Source organism: Diadema setosum, chromosome 14 (assembly GCF_964275005.1).
Source record: "Diadema setosum chromosome 14, eeDiaSeto1, whole genome shotgun sequence".
Classification (NCBI taxonomy): domain Eukaryota; kingdom Metazoa; phylum Echinodermata; class Echinoidea; order Diadematoida; family Diadematidae; genus Diadema; species Diadema setosum.
In genome coordinates, this window is record NC_092698.1 from 6,333,934 (window position 1) to 6,347,977 (window position 14,044).

General features: G+C 38.2%; 1 protein-coding gene across 1 annotated transcript in view; it reads left to right on the top strand.

Annotated features, from left to right (window-relative positions):
- LOC140237757 (sorting nexin-4-like) overlaps positions 1 to 14,044 on the top strand; it is a 79,285-nt gene that overhangs the window by 28,361 nt on the left and 36,880 nt on the right. Inside the window, exons 2-6 of the mRNA XM_072317689.1 lie at positions 309 to 421; positions 4,970 to 5,111; positions 9,885 to 10,085; positions 11,975 to 12,030; positions 12,439 to 12,511. Of these exons, the coding sequence (XP_072173790.1) occupies positions 309 to 421; positions 4,970 to 5,111; positions 9,885 to 10,085; positions 11,975 to 12,030; positions 12,439 to 12,511 (585 nt within the window). The remainder of the gene's footprint in view (positions 1 to 308; positions 422 to 4,969; positions 5,112 to 9,884; positions 10,086 to 11,974; positions 12,031 to 12,438; positions 12,512 to 14,044) is intronic.

A 14,044-nucleotide genomic window follows, 5' to 3' on the forward strand; every position in this document is an offset into this window, starting at 1 on the left:
GTCATTATTGTCATCACTCACATCAGTATAGTTATTTTTGTCATTGTCAATATGTCTATTGATATTTATCATATTTTCTAGAAATTATACTTGATTGTAGTCATTCATCATGATTATTGCCATTATTATCATTAATTAATATTATGATTTATCATTATAATTTTTGTTATTATTACTATTATTAATATCGTGATTATCATTATCATTTTTGTTATTATTATTATTGTTACTATCTCATTGTCATTATTGTAACTGTTATTATTATCATTAACACCATCAATCATCATTTATCATTATTTGTTTCTCAGGATGGCAACTTGCTGGAGGTGGTGGAGATCAGCGTGACGGAGCAGGAGAAGAGGACGGGTACCACGGCGATGGGGATGAAGGATGTCTTCACCGTCTATCTCGTCGAGACAGGGTAGGTGCAGGAGAAACAGCCAAATGAACAACCTAATCATTCAAAGGAATCGTATAGTTTTGGTTAAGACCTAACTTCACGTTTCTATAATTTTTTAGTGAGATGACGAGAAACCTCTGATGAAATGTGAAAGAACATGTAATTCCAAGAGGAGTTCACCCTTTATTTGATGAAAATTGGTTTTGAAATGGCTGAGATATCCAAAACAGAGTGATCCTATCAAAAGGTGGGACCCACGTTTTCTTACGATCGCTTTGATGTCCCCGCCGAACGAGTTCGAGCAGGGGACTATGAAACGGGCTCCGTACGTGTGTGTGTCCGTGTGTGTGTCCGTCCGTGTGTGCGTCCGTGTGTGATCAAAATCTTCAATTTGCTACTTCTCTGTCATTTATGAGCCAATTTTGGTTCTGTTTGCTTTATATGATAGCACTATGTGGGAGCTTTGAAACTTCTACACAGAATTTCATTTGTGACCTTTGACCTTGACCTTTGACCTATATTGTACATTTTGCTACAAAATGCTACTCCTTCGCCATTTCTAACCCGATTTCGATTTCGTTTGCTTTATGTGATGGCACTAGTTGAGGGCTTCAAAACTTCTACACAGAATTTTGACCTTTGACTTCTTTGACCTTTGACCTTGATTTTTTGACCTGTATTGTACATTTTGCTACAAAATGCTACTCCTTCGCCATTTCTAACCCGATTTTGATTCCGCTCACTTTATGTGATGGCACTAGGTGAGGGCTTCAAAACTTCTACACAGAATTTTGACCTTTGACTTCTTTGACCTTTGACCTTGATTTTTGACCTATATTGTACATTGGCTACAAAATGCTACTCCTTCACCATTTCTAACCCGATTTTGATTCTGTTTGCTTTATGTGATGGCGATACGTAAGGGCTTCAAAACTTCTTCATAGAATTTTGACCTTTGACTTCTTTGACCTTTGACCCTGATTTTTGACCTGTATTGTACATTTTGCTACAAAATGCTACTCCTTCGCCATTTCTAACCCGATTTCGATTCCGTTTGCTTTATGTGATGGCACTAGGTGAGGGCTTCAAAACTTCTACACAGAATTTTGACCTTTGACTTCTTTGACCTTTGACCTTGCTTTTTTACCTTTATCGTACAATGGCTACAAAATGCTACTCCTTCGCCATTTCTAACCCGATTTCGATTCCGTTTGCTTTATGTGATGGCAGCAGGTGAGGGCTTCAAAACTTCTACACAGAATTTTGACCTTTGATTTCTTTGACCTTTGACCTTGATTTGTGACCTGTATTGTACATTTTGCTACAAAATGCTACTTCCGGCGGGGACATATATTATGCACCGCGTAAATTCTACTTTTCCTTGTTTTACTTTGTTTTTAGATGTCTCAGTCATTTGAAAGCCGATTTTCATCAAATAAGCTTTGAATTCCTCTTTGAATGGTATGCTCTGTACTGGTTTCTAGGTGTCTCACGAAAAGTTGAAAGCCCAATCCTTATCTCCACCAATACTATATCATCCCTTTAAGCTGACTGTTCTATCACGTGATGTGATGTGCCTTGTTGGTGCTTTTTTGCAGATACTGTACAACCAGAAACATTTGTGGCTTGAAATTTTCGTAAATTGGAGCCAATGTCTTTTTTTTGCCGTGTGAAATTTTTCCCAATTTCCTGTGGCATTCAATGCACAGATAGTAACTTTTGTGTGCATTTTACTTATCGCGAATCTTGGCTTTCTCGCGAAATTTGTGGAAGTTTCTTGCTCACAAAAATTTCTGATTTTACAATAACTGATTGTAACCTAATGCAAACCATGATGGTCACCCATATCATTTCAGTGCATGTAGTTAATAGTCCACCTCACTAGTTACTAGTATTCTGTTTACATTTGATGTGTGACATGTCAAATTTCTTAAGATAGGATATTTAGATAAGAAGTAAATTGGAGAAAGCTATTAAGCAGTTGAATATAGTTTTGACAAAAAAAAAAAATGTTTATTTAATGATGGGTAGTGTTTAAAGCAAGAGGTGGCATGTGCATTTCTGGTTATTTAAATCCAGAAGTCTGTCTGAAAATTGACTGACGATTTTATGTAGTATATTCATCCATTTGGCATTTCGTAATAAAAAAAAAAATACTTAATTGCGTGGTCAGTGTATGATATAGATCTTGTGCCATTCTCTCTCTCTGCACAGAAAACAATATTGATGCAATCTTTTAATAAAAAGATATTAAAGATCAGAAAAGGATAAACTCATGGGTCTTTCTCAGTAGCATTTCAGGAAGTCATTCTGGAGTTATTAAAGAAGATTGTCAATCATCTAGTCATTATGGGGAGCAGGTTTGGAAGAGGTAATAAATTATGATTCTCACAAATAAAGCTACCGCTTGCCCAGGCCGGGATACTTCATCCCTGGGCCTCAGGAATGATTATGGAGAATCGGGGATGATTGATTTTTAACATTTCTTATGTCCTGCAATCCTCGTAAGGTAATAACGACTCAATCCAATCACTGCGGGGCCGTGTAACTCTAGCCATCACGTGTATAAAGTGAGCGCTCTCACTCCGAGACACGCCAACGTCTCCTCCACTATGTTTCAGCATGCATACCCAACATGTAGTCTCCTGTACCAGGCACTTGCATTAATGATTGATGATGGTAACTGGCATCTCATTGACTCTCTAGCCTTTTCCCCCAGGTGCCTCAATCCTTTCAGTGTAGATTGCTCATGTCCCCCAATCGATCAATTTATGTTCATTATATGGTCATTTTCTTTGAGAGCATCCTGAGTTTTAGGGCTTTGTCTCCTCCTCCCCCCCCCCCCCCCAAAGTGCCTCAAATAATGCTGTTGCATGTACAGGGCTTAGCATTTATACACACTGTTCTGTTTTACACAAAGATTTCCACATGTTCCACCGTCGAGTAGCACAATACTAGCAGTGTGGCTTAAATGAAAGCTGTTTGCGGTTGCATGTGGCTGCATTTGAGGGAGTGTGGATGCTGGGGAATATAAATTTGATTGTCTGACGATGGGTGCATCTCAAAAAAGCTGGAACGAAAGCGTCGGTGAATGATTTAGCTCTCCCAACCTGTTTACAATCTCCCCCTCCCCCCTCCCTTGCTCTCTCTGATACACACGTTGTAGGTACATGTATCTACGATATCTTTGCCTCGCTCTCTCAGTATCTTTCTGTGCCCATTTCTTGTATTAATTGTGTTTCTCCAACTGCCACTCTCTTTTTGATCTTTCTCATATTCCCGTAATCATTTCTTGTCTTTATCATTGTCTGTCTGTCTGTGTGTCTGATTCTCTCTCCATTTCTTTATATCCCTCACTCTATCATATCTATCTCTCCCTCTGTTTCTATGTACAGTTTAAACCTGTCTATAGAGGCCACCCAAGGGAGCAAAAAAAGTGGCTGTTGTAGACAGGTGGTCGCTATAGACAGGTTCTTTACCATGCTTTTTCTCTCGGAGGGAATTGCTTTAGCGATCGTATACGGCAGATGGCCGCTATAGACAGGTAGTTGGCAAAGACAGGTTTGACTGTATTTATATTATGTTTCTGTGCATCCGTCTGTCTGTTTTTCTTACCCTCTTTCTGTATAACTGTGCCCCCAATTTGTCTCTCTGTCTGTCAGTTTGTCTCTCTATATATATCTTTCTTTTTTTCTCTCTCAGTTTCTCCCTCTGCCTTCTGTTTTTATCTCACTCCCTCCCTGAGTGATTGCGATGTATTGCCGAGGCTTGGGAACCTGCTGCAGCGGTGCATCTCATTAGTGATATATATTTGCCGATCGAGGGGCTGCTCCTGTAGGGGTATCACGTGCCCAGATTGGCTTGGGGCTCACCGAGTGGCAGCGAGAGCCTTCAACACATGATATCACTGCCTTAGCTGAACACCAGCAGCCTTTGGGAACCAAAATCAGTGTCATAAGAATAATTTTTGACAAACTTAACATTCCTTTTATTTATTTATTCATTTACTTAATTGGGGGAGAGGCTGTTTCTGTATGTATTGTTTAATGCCGTATATCCACATGTCAGATTTTTGTTTCAGCTGAAGATCAGACTCATATCAATACATTTTTTCCTTCCAAATCTAATATTCCTTCTAAATCCCTCAACCATTCTTCTTTCATTTGATGATCTGGACATTTCCTTTGATTTCACCTCCTTCTATTTTTATTTTTTTTTATAACTTTTTGTGATGCATTTTTCAATTGTAAGATCTTGAAATGTCCACAGCCTTTTGTGCAGTACCCATCAAGTTTGTGTAGTCAGTTGGTCAAAGTTGTCGTTATAGTTCCTGAATGTCCAACTGTTATCAATAACATATATTCTTCTTCTTGATCACCACTACACTTCTGCCTCAGATAAAGTCATGATGACATTGCAGTGTATAATTAACCATCGAGAACAGGCTGATTTTGCTACCAAATGCATTTCCCGTAGATGCCTGTCTGAGTATCAGATACTCGGGGGACCAGTCTTTAGTAGGTTAATTAATCATGCCAACGTCTCATGTTCAACTTGATGTTACAGCAGGGTCAAGGATGACTCCAACATGTCCAAGCTGGCCATGGGCTCATCCTCTCTGTGGCGGAGGTACAGTGAGTTTGAGCTGCTCCGTAACTACCTGGTGGTCACCTTCCCACACGTTGTCGTGCCGCCCCTGCCTGAGAAAAGGGTGAGAATAAGAATTTTCCAAAATGATACCAGTGTTTGACAATTCTCTGAGAAAATCTTTGAAAGATAGCAAGATAGATCAGTCAAGCTGTCAAATATTTGAAAGAATTTGGTATTTGTCAACTTGCAATCTTGCATCATATCTGATTGGCTGACACACATGTTCAAAGTTCTGATTTCCCATGAATAACTTAATGTTAATGAAGAACTTGTTATAAACATGTTGAAGAGCTGTAGTTTAAAAACATGTTATTGTCTGTTCTTACTGATATTTATCAAATAAACATTAGAATACCTTGTATACCAAAGTATGATTTGGCTAGGTTTTGTTATCAAGGCCTGTTTTATGGCACTCTGTGCATGTACTTGAGTGTGTTTACAAGCAAAGTTAATAAGGTGGAGTTCCTGAAAATTGCTGAAGATCTCATGTAATTTAGAGACTGTATCAAACTGTAATGAAAACCATTCAGCAGTGCTATTGTGACTGCTTGTATTTAATCTTTGTCTGAAATATTGTTTCTTCTCTTGTAGTAAACTTTCTTGCATGCGTGGCCGTACTGTTCGATGTGTGCCGTGATAACATTGTGTTGTTTGAAAACATTGTTGAGCAAAGTGAAGTTGAATAATGTTTTAATTCCTTCTTTTTTTCTTTTTTTTTTGCCTGTGGATTTTCCCAAACAAAACTTTGGCACATCTGGTACACACATTTGCTACTAATGTTAAGACCTATGGATGGAACAAACTTTTCATGGCCCATGTTAAGCAAACAGTGTGAGTGTTATGATACCTTTGTAATGTGGTGTACAAAATTGAAGGAATTGTGTTCCAGTGTGAACATCTGTTTGACTCAGTAACCAAGTACTCAGCAATAAACTCAGCATGACTCTTTGAACAATTTGTGAAGTAGATGTGCACAGAATTTGCTGTTTAGATTTAATCCTTCAATTTTTGTACCCAATATCTTAAAATGTGGGAGATTGCTTTGGTATATTTTGTGGAAAATTAAAGAATATGGTAATGAAAGGCCACTGACCACAAAGCTTCTCTAAGAGCAGTTTGTATTGGTGCTTGCTGCTGGGGCCAAGAAAAAAGAGTTATGATTAATCAAAATCTGACTGTTCATTGGGTTCTTTGCTATCACTGAGACAATGCTCTACATGTTAAGGAAAGTTTATACTGTTTCAGCATATTTTATTAAACATAATCTAAGTTTCTGCACTAATTTGACTGAGTACGTGTGATAAACAGAGCAAAACACTGAGACTTTGAAATACCAAAGGCTCTTTATTCACGTAAACAGCTTCTAATTAAACCAAATGAGCACAAATGGGACATTAATGCCAAACAGAATTAATGGATTCACTGCCCTTTAAGACAAATGATGTATAATTACGATGGGGGCCGGTCATTATTGCTGGGATCCGTGCTGCGGAATCGCACATACACAGTGTGTGTAAAATAGGGAATAGCCACCGAAGGACAAAAGGAGTGCATGTACATGTATGTCCGTAGAATATAAATTCCGGTTCGTTTTAGTGCTTTTAAACTTTTTTCCCCTTTTAACACTATGTCGATCACAGAAAGGTTAAATGTGAACTCATTAGGGTTCTGTACATACACTCTGTAATGGGATACTTCAGGCAACCTAGAAAATGCTTGTGGCTTGCTATTATCAATGTCCTCTCAGGTTTTTGATTGATAATGTGTTCTCCTGTCAGTGTTTAATTACTGAGTAGTGGTCTTCTTTCTCTCTCTCGCCCTTTCTGTATGGAGATGCATTTTCCCTTTCTGTATCAAATGACATATTTACATCTACTTGTATGTCAATTCTCTACTAAAAACAAAGCTTCACGCCAAGAACTTGGCTCCCTGTGTATTAAGTATGTGATACTCAATCTCCTTAATTTCTCCACTTTGTTAAGCATATTTTATTTCAAAGATGAATTTCATGCAGTTTGCATTTTCAGTAGCCTTAGGTGGATATTTATACCCCCGCCAAACGAAGTTTGAAGGGGGTATATAGGAATCAGCGGACGGTCGGGCGGTCGGGCGGTCGGTCGGTCGGGCGGTCGGTCCGTTGCAAATCTTGCGTCGCGAACTACTTCCTCAGTTTTCAACCGATTCCCATAAAACTTGGCACAGATGTGTGCCTTGGGTTGTAGATGTGCAAGACGTATTTTTTGACAGTACCCAAAAGTACGTTGCCATGGTAACGGCATATTATGGGCAAAAATGGGTACAAATCTTGCGTCGCGAACTCCTCCCACAGTTTTTCATCAATTTTTATGAAATTAGGTACAGATGTTCATCTGAATATGTTAATGTGCAAGACACATATTTCCGCAGTGGCAAAAAGTGCGTTGCCATGGTAACGGCATGTTATTGGTAAAATATAGGGCAAAATGCTTCATGGCAAAACTGCTTCATCAGTGTTCTTCCAATTCTCATGGAATTCATATTGAATGTTTGTCTTAGGATATAGGTCAGCATGACACATTTCTTGACAGTGACAAAAAGTATGTTGCCATGGTAACAGCTCACATATTATGAGCCAAAATGATGGAAAATTTTGTGTTGCAAACTACTTCCTCAGTTTTTGCCCAATTTCCATGAAACTTGGTACAGATGTGTGCCTTTGGTTGTAGATGTGCAAGACGCATTTTTCGACAGTACCCGAAAGTACGTTGCCATGGTAACAGCATATTAATGGCAGAAGATCAAGGAAAGATCTTGCGGATTTAACTACTTCCTCAGTTTTTTGACCAAAGCTTATGAAATGTTGTTTGGCGGGGGTATAACCAGTCGCTGTAGCGACATTTCTAGTTTATTATGACTCTGAGGTATTAAAAAGCCCCACAAAACATGCATTATCTCTACTCACCAGGCTATTGGAATTCATGGTGATTATTTACCTAAAGGCAATTGTTAATACTTTCGTCATACTTACAGTTAGACCTACCCAAAATTATTCTTTAGATGTTCTTGTTGTCATTATCACTGTCATTATCATTGTTATAGTCAGATAGTAGTTTCATTACAATCATCGGTATGTTTAATAATCATGGGCTCTTATAATGCAGTGATTCATCATACATGTATGCTGCAGTGAATACATTCTACAGAAACATAGAGAGTGACTTGTGATTCACACTTTGAGACAGGGAATTGAAAGTTTGTCTTGAATTGATAGTAACTTATATCAATCAATATCAATCAATCAATCAATAACTACTTGTACATATACAATATATAACATCATTCAACATTATGTAACAGGGGCGGATCCAGGAATTCCATAAAGGGGAGGTGCCTTAACAAACTTAAGGGGGAGGGGCCTATGTGCCCCTCACCCCATTTTTCCTTTTATTTCTTTTGTTTTAAGAAAAAATAAAGAGGGGGCGCATGCCCGGTGCGCCCCCTCTGGATCCGCCACAAATTACAAAAATTGTACATTAAATGTAATTAGTTGTTATCTGTTGGCGAGATCTGATGAATGTGTGACAAAACCAATTTTCCATGCCATGATTTTATACATGATTTGGACAAATAAAGAAATGAAATGAAAGTGTATATCAATACACACACACACACATATACATACATGTCTTATATACAGAAGAAGTAAACATCCAGTTATGTGTCAGTTTGGGAGAAAGAGGTAAAAAGGGGGAAAAAACAAGAGCCTCAAATGAAGCTAAAAAAGACAGAGACTCCGTGCAGTACGTTGCACCTGTGACATGTGAGAGTGTTAGCATGTAAGGTTGCTGGCCTGACTAGGGGCTGTGACGGCCAGCCAGGGGGACATCAATATTTACAAGTGCCGCAGCTTGTGTGTGTGTGTGGGGTGGGGGGGGGGGGGGGAGGGGGGGTGGGGGGGTTGGGGGGATGGGGGAGGGGCGGCTGGTACAGTGCTCAAGGAAGAAGAGGGAGGAAAAGTCTTTTCTGCTGGAAATTATATGTATGCTATCATTGGCATGTCACAGAAAGAAGAAAATTAAATCACGTAAAATCCTTGTTACTTTTTTGAAAAATGGAAGAAATGGAATTTGAAAAATTTAACATGCAATCTTATTCTTTTATCGGCCAGATTTGTTCAATCAACAAAAATAAAAAGCAGGTATTTTCATTAGCATGTATATTGTATGTCTGTGGTGTACACACCAGTTTGTACAATTTAGAGTCATGTGTGGATTCTATTTGTATGTAATAATCAACCATCAGAAACAAAAACAAGTTAAACTAGTTAATCCCAAGTTGTTACAGCAGGAAATTTTATAGTTGGTTGTGGAGATGATACTCATCATTTAAAGTGGGTTGCAAGTACAATGTATACAGTTCTAAATCCAATCACATTAATGTTCAGCACATAATGTGTAAACAAGCGGACTTTGTGACAGTATCATAACATTGTGTCACCTCAATTTACATCATCAACTCAGTCAACTACCTTACGATATTGCAATCTAGTACTATAATGTATACGAAATATGTTTTGGGATGTTTCATGGCTATTCAATAAAAATCATTTGATTTTTAATTTCACAAAATACATTTTTTTTCATCAGTTATATAATTAAACTAGCAGAGTAATGCAGAATGTCAGAGGACATTTTATGGCTGTTTTTAAGCAAGTGTCGTTTGTTCTCGCATATCATGAATTACAGATGGTAATGTTTCAATCAAGTGAAATACTACATACCATGTGAAAATGTTTCAAGGCTGTTTGATGACAAAAACAAAGTTCCGTGCATTTGTTTAATCTTGCAATTGACAGATGATGGCGATGTGGCAGCAGCTGTCCACTGTGGACAACTTTGACGCTGACTTTGTGGAGCGCCGGCGTGTGGCCCTGGAGGGGTTCCTGCAGCGGGTGGCTGCCCACCCCTTGCTCTGCCAAGATGAGATCTTCCATGGCTTCCTGCAGGAGGCAGATGGATGGAAGGAGAAGGTGCATTCCACTGGCTTCCAAATCAAGGTGAGGTCATGTTCACTCTTCTGGAGGGACTGCCTGAGAGAGCCAAAGCAAGATAGTATTGAAGTTGAAACTGTGCAGTTTTGGCAATTTACTGTAAGCATTGAAAAAGAACAAGTCTTTCAGTAGCAAAACTTAAAGGTAGGGAATCCCATTTGCATGCCTTAAATGAAGAGTTGTGTAAACACAGTGGTATGTTGAAGAGAGTATCATTTTAGAAACTCCCATAAAGTATTGAAAGTGGAAGGTAACATTTAGTACATTTTTATTGACCGTTAAATTTTGAATTGAATTCTTTTCGGGGCTCACCGTAAATTCCAGTACATTACTTGGCTACCTTTGCAGACCCATGCACTGCATGTGTGTCCATCATGTATATTTTGTGAATAAAGTTCATCAAAACTTACAAACATTTCTATATACATTCTTGCCACACACTCTATATGTTATTACATCAGCTCTTATACTTTTAGATTTGTGTTTATAGATAAAAAATACAGAAGACTGCAACAAAAAGGCTTAAGTGTGGCTGACACACAGAACTACTGAGTAGTTGAGTTTTGTGCATTATTCAAATTGTAGATAACTGTTGACTTCCAAATTTCTAAGCAGTGGCCTAAACAAGTCCCCTGAGGTTCATATTTAATGTTTTGCTGCATTTTGGGAGTTCTGTAAAAGGTATCCCCTACCTTTAAGACAAAACATATCTCGAGTTATGATATATTTTTATCAATAGTGGCCTATGTTTCATTCTTTAGTCTCTGAGATCAGTTTCTTTCAGGCCAAGGTTTTCTGCCTTTGTGTAGTTGTGCTGTTCTCTTCTCGATACTCACACAAACACACACACTTGCACACACATTTTGCAAATGCACAGAGTTAGTAACTAGTTCACCTGACTAGTTAAAAAAGTTCAGCGCGACCCCTGAGTGTCCATGTTTAGCTGGTGAATTGACAGTTATATATTTAATTAGTCTCTGCTTCACTTGAATTCAGCACTCAACGTCAAATGAATAACATTGTTTGAATATTGAATAGTCGACAACGATGTGAAGGTACGATTATATACCGAAGAGAGTGTGAGTGTGACCTTTGCCCTCTTGTTTGTTTCCGTCAGTCTGTATTTTTCCATTGGTTGAACAAAATACTGTAAATGTGGGCATGTTTGTTGTATGGACATTTTTTCACACATTTTTGGTGACACGAAACTAGAACAAAAGTAAGAGTGAAAAAATGTTTTTCCCTTGTTAACTATAATATATCATTTGATATCTTTGATCTCAAGGTAGGTGTATTGTTGGGGTACAAGTGTCGAGGTATTTGTAGTTTTCTTTACTGTCACTGGTCATGTAGAGTGAGTGATACCTCTCATTTTCTGTTGTAATACAGACAAGTCGCTTTTTACCATAGTATGTACTGTCAAAGCATTGCTGTGGCAGCAGTGAGCTGCTTGAAGTACTTGCTCAACTTTCGTGACCGTGTGCAAGATAAGAAACATGCAGAATTCATTTTCCCTTGCCGAGTGCCAAAAGTTATTTGCATAAAAATTTCTGCTTTTACAGTTGTGCGGACTTGTCCGTTTTTGTGTTGAGGGAGTTACGGCTCAAGTCCAAGGTTGTAGTAGTAGTTACTCTGTATTCAAGAACTTATTTGTGTGAATCCATCATTCTTTCCATGTAATTTCCTCCACAGGAGAATTCTCAATTTGATATTTGTCATTTTGAATGAGCCACCTGAGCTTAAAATGACAATGCATGTTCCCGAAATATGCCCGACATGTAGCACAAGTTAATGGGATAATTACGAGTGCAGACTGCGAATACTTGTGCTGTTGTTTGCCACGCCATGGATAGTTTATATTATTTGTTTAATATCTGTTACTTCTTCTTCTGCAGCAAGATTCTCGCCTAAAAAGCCTGAGTGCCTCATTTAGACTAAAGAAACCAGACAGGTAGGTACTTTGTCTCTTCACCAGCTTGTAGAGGTGCATCAGTTTCGAGCTAAATGCAAGATTTTGTTTTGACAATTTATCATAACAATTTGATTGTTACTATGCTTACATCTGCTCTTGATGTACAATGTGTATGTCATGATTTCACAGGATCTGATATTTGACCAATGTTTGTTTAGGCATATTTTAAGGCAATGACAAATTGCAAATATGAATGTCAAACAAAGAATAGTGTCGTGTACTTGAACAATTCAAAATTCAAGACAGTTATAGCAAAATTATTGCAAGTAGGAAGTACTGCATCTTGATAATAGAGACTTTTACTTTCATAATGTCATTCTAAGAACTGCATTAGGACTGTAGTGATTCAAAAAAACTCTTAATCTTCTTTTTTTTCCCTCCCTCAAGGCGATTTGAAGAACTCAAGAACTATGCCAATGAATTGCAGAACAACGTCGCATCAATACTGAAAATCAGAACAGTAAGTCCTCTGTAGAAGGCACGTGTGCTTTGTAGGAGTATGTAGGTAGCTGCAGCAAATGCTTGATGTGTAATACATGTACTCCTCAAATAGTGGGTAGGTCACAAACGCAGTGGTGCAAGATCTTTCACTGAATGTGAAAAGTCTCATTCCATTTTAGGAGTATCCAACCATTCATGATTGTTTTTCTGCAGCACCCCAGACATTGAACAAATGAGGTCCATTGTGATTCCTGACTTTAGTACAGGACAAATGGGCAAATGGTAGTGCATGTATTATGGTACAGTTGTATCAGAAAGAAATCAGTTGATAAGTGATAAGGTCCAGTTTACCTTTGGGAGTAGTGATTTCAAAAATTTTCAAGATATCACATTTGATGCATATGTGTGGGTCTGTTGTATCACAAAACATCCTACCGTATAAAATTTTTGCAATAAAGACTAAAATATGAGGAGAAATCAGTGTTTTTCTCAATAAACCGTAACTGTAGACGGTTTAATCCGGAAACATTTTTATTATAACTATTGTTCACAATTTGTGCATTTAACAACAGTTAGCATCGATTATACGGATTCAAATTTTTACAGTGGTAGTTTCTAGCCCTAACTCACATTTTAGAACTATTTTGAAGCACTAATGCTGCATTTTTGTTTTATCTGCAAATGGTAAATTATGCCTTTAAGTGATGGAGTGCGTGCTGCCAAAGTTTATGTATATTGTGATGTCAGGAGAGTGCGATGGTGCAAAACTGCAAGCCTGTCCATTGGAGTCAATGTAAAGGGATAACATCAGCGGGCACTATCCAAAACCTCTCGACGATTTTTTTTTCCCCTTATTCTTTTTTTTTTTTCCAAACTAGGATGGTTCAGAAATGAGAGAGGCTCTACATGTACATCATTATTTGGAAACTCAGATCTATGTACGAGTTGAATTTGATCAGGAGTGAACTTAATCAAACAAGAGTTTGACCAAAACTCAGGAAGTTTTGCATCCTTAAATGTTTCTCCTATTTTCACAAATCAGTGAAATCAGATACACTCCTGCAAGCAAATCAGATGGGGCAATGGTGGCATTATTGCTAATTCAGTAAAAATTTAAGGATGAATTTGATTCAAAGGGTGTAATAGTGTATTATAATGTTCTTTGAGTCTATTTCAAACAGGGAAATTTAGTGGAGATACATGTGCAAGTCAAGGGGGAGCTTGTGAGGCAATTACATAATTATCCCCTCATCTCATTTGCGTATACATTCATCACCAATATCACTGTTTCATTAAAACACTTGAAAAGTAAATATCTTCAAATTCTGTGACTTTCTTAATGCTTGTTTACCTCGATGTAACTCTTTCGACTCTTCTGATCGCTCGGTCCGTCAAAGTCAGCTCGGAGATGGAGTAGAGTTTCACTTTAAGCGAGAAGAGGCGAGGTATCCGATTACACCATTGATCACTCGTGAAGAGGAGCCCTGCGTTGTTTGTCGCACAATTGTCAATTGTCGGGGCCAATTCTGATGACAGGTGCAGAAGGGAATGA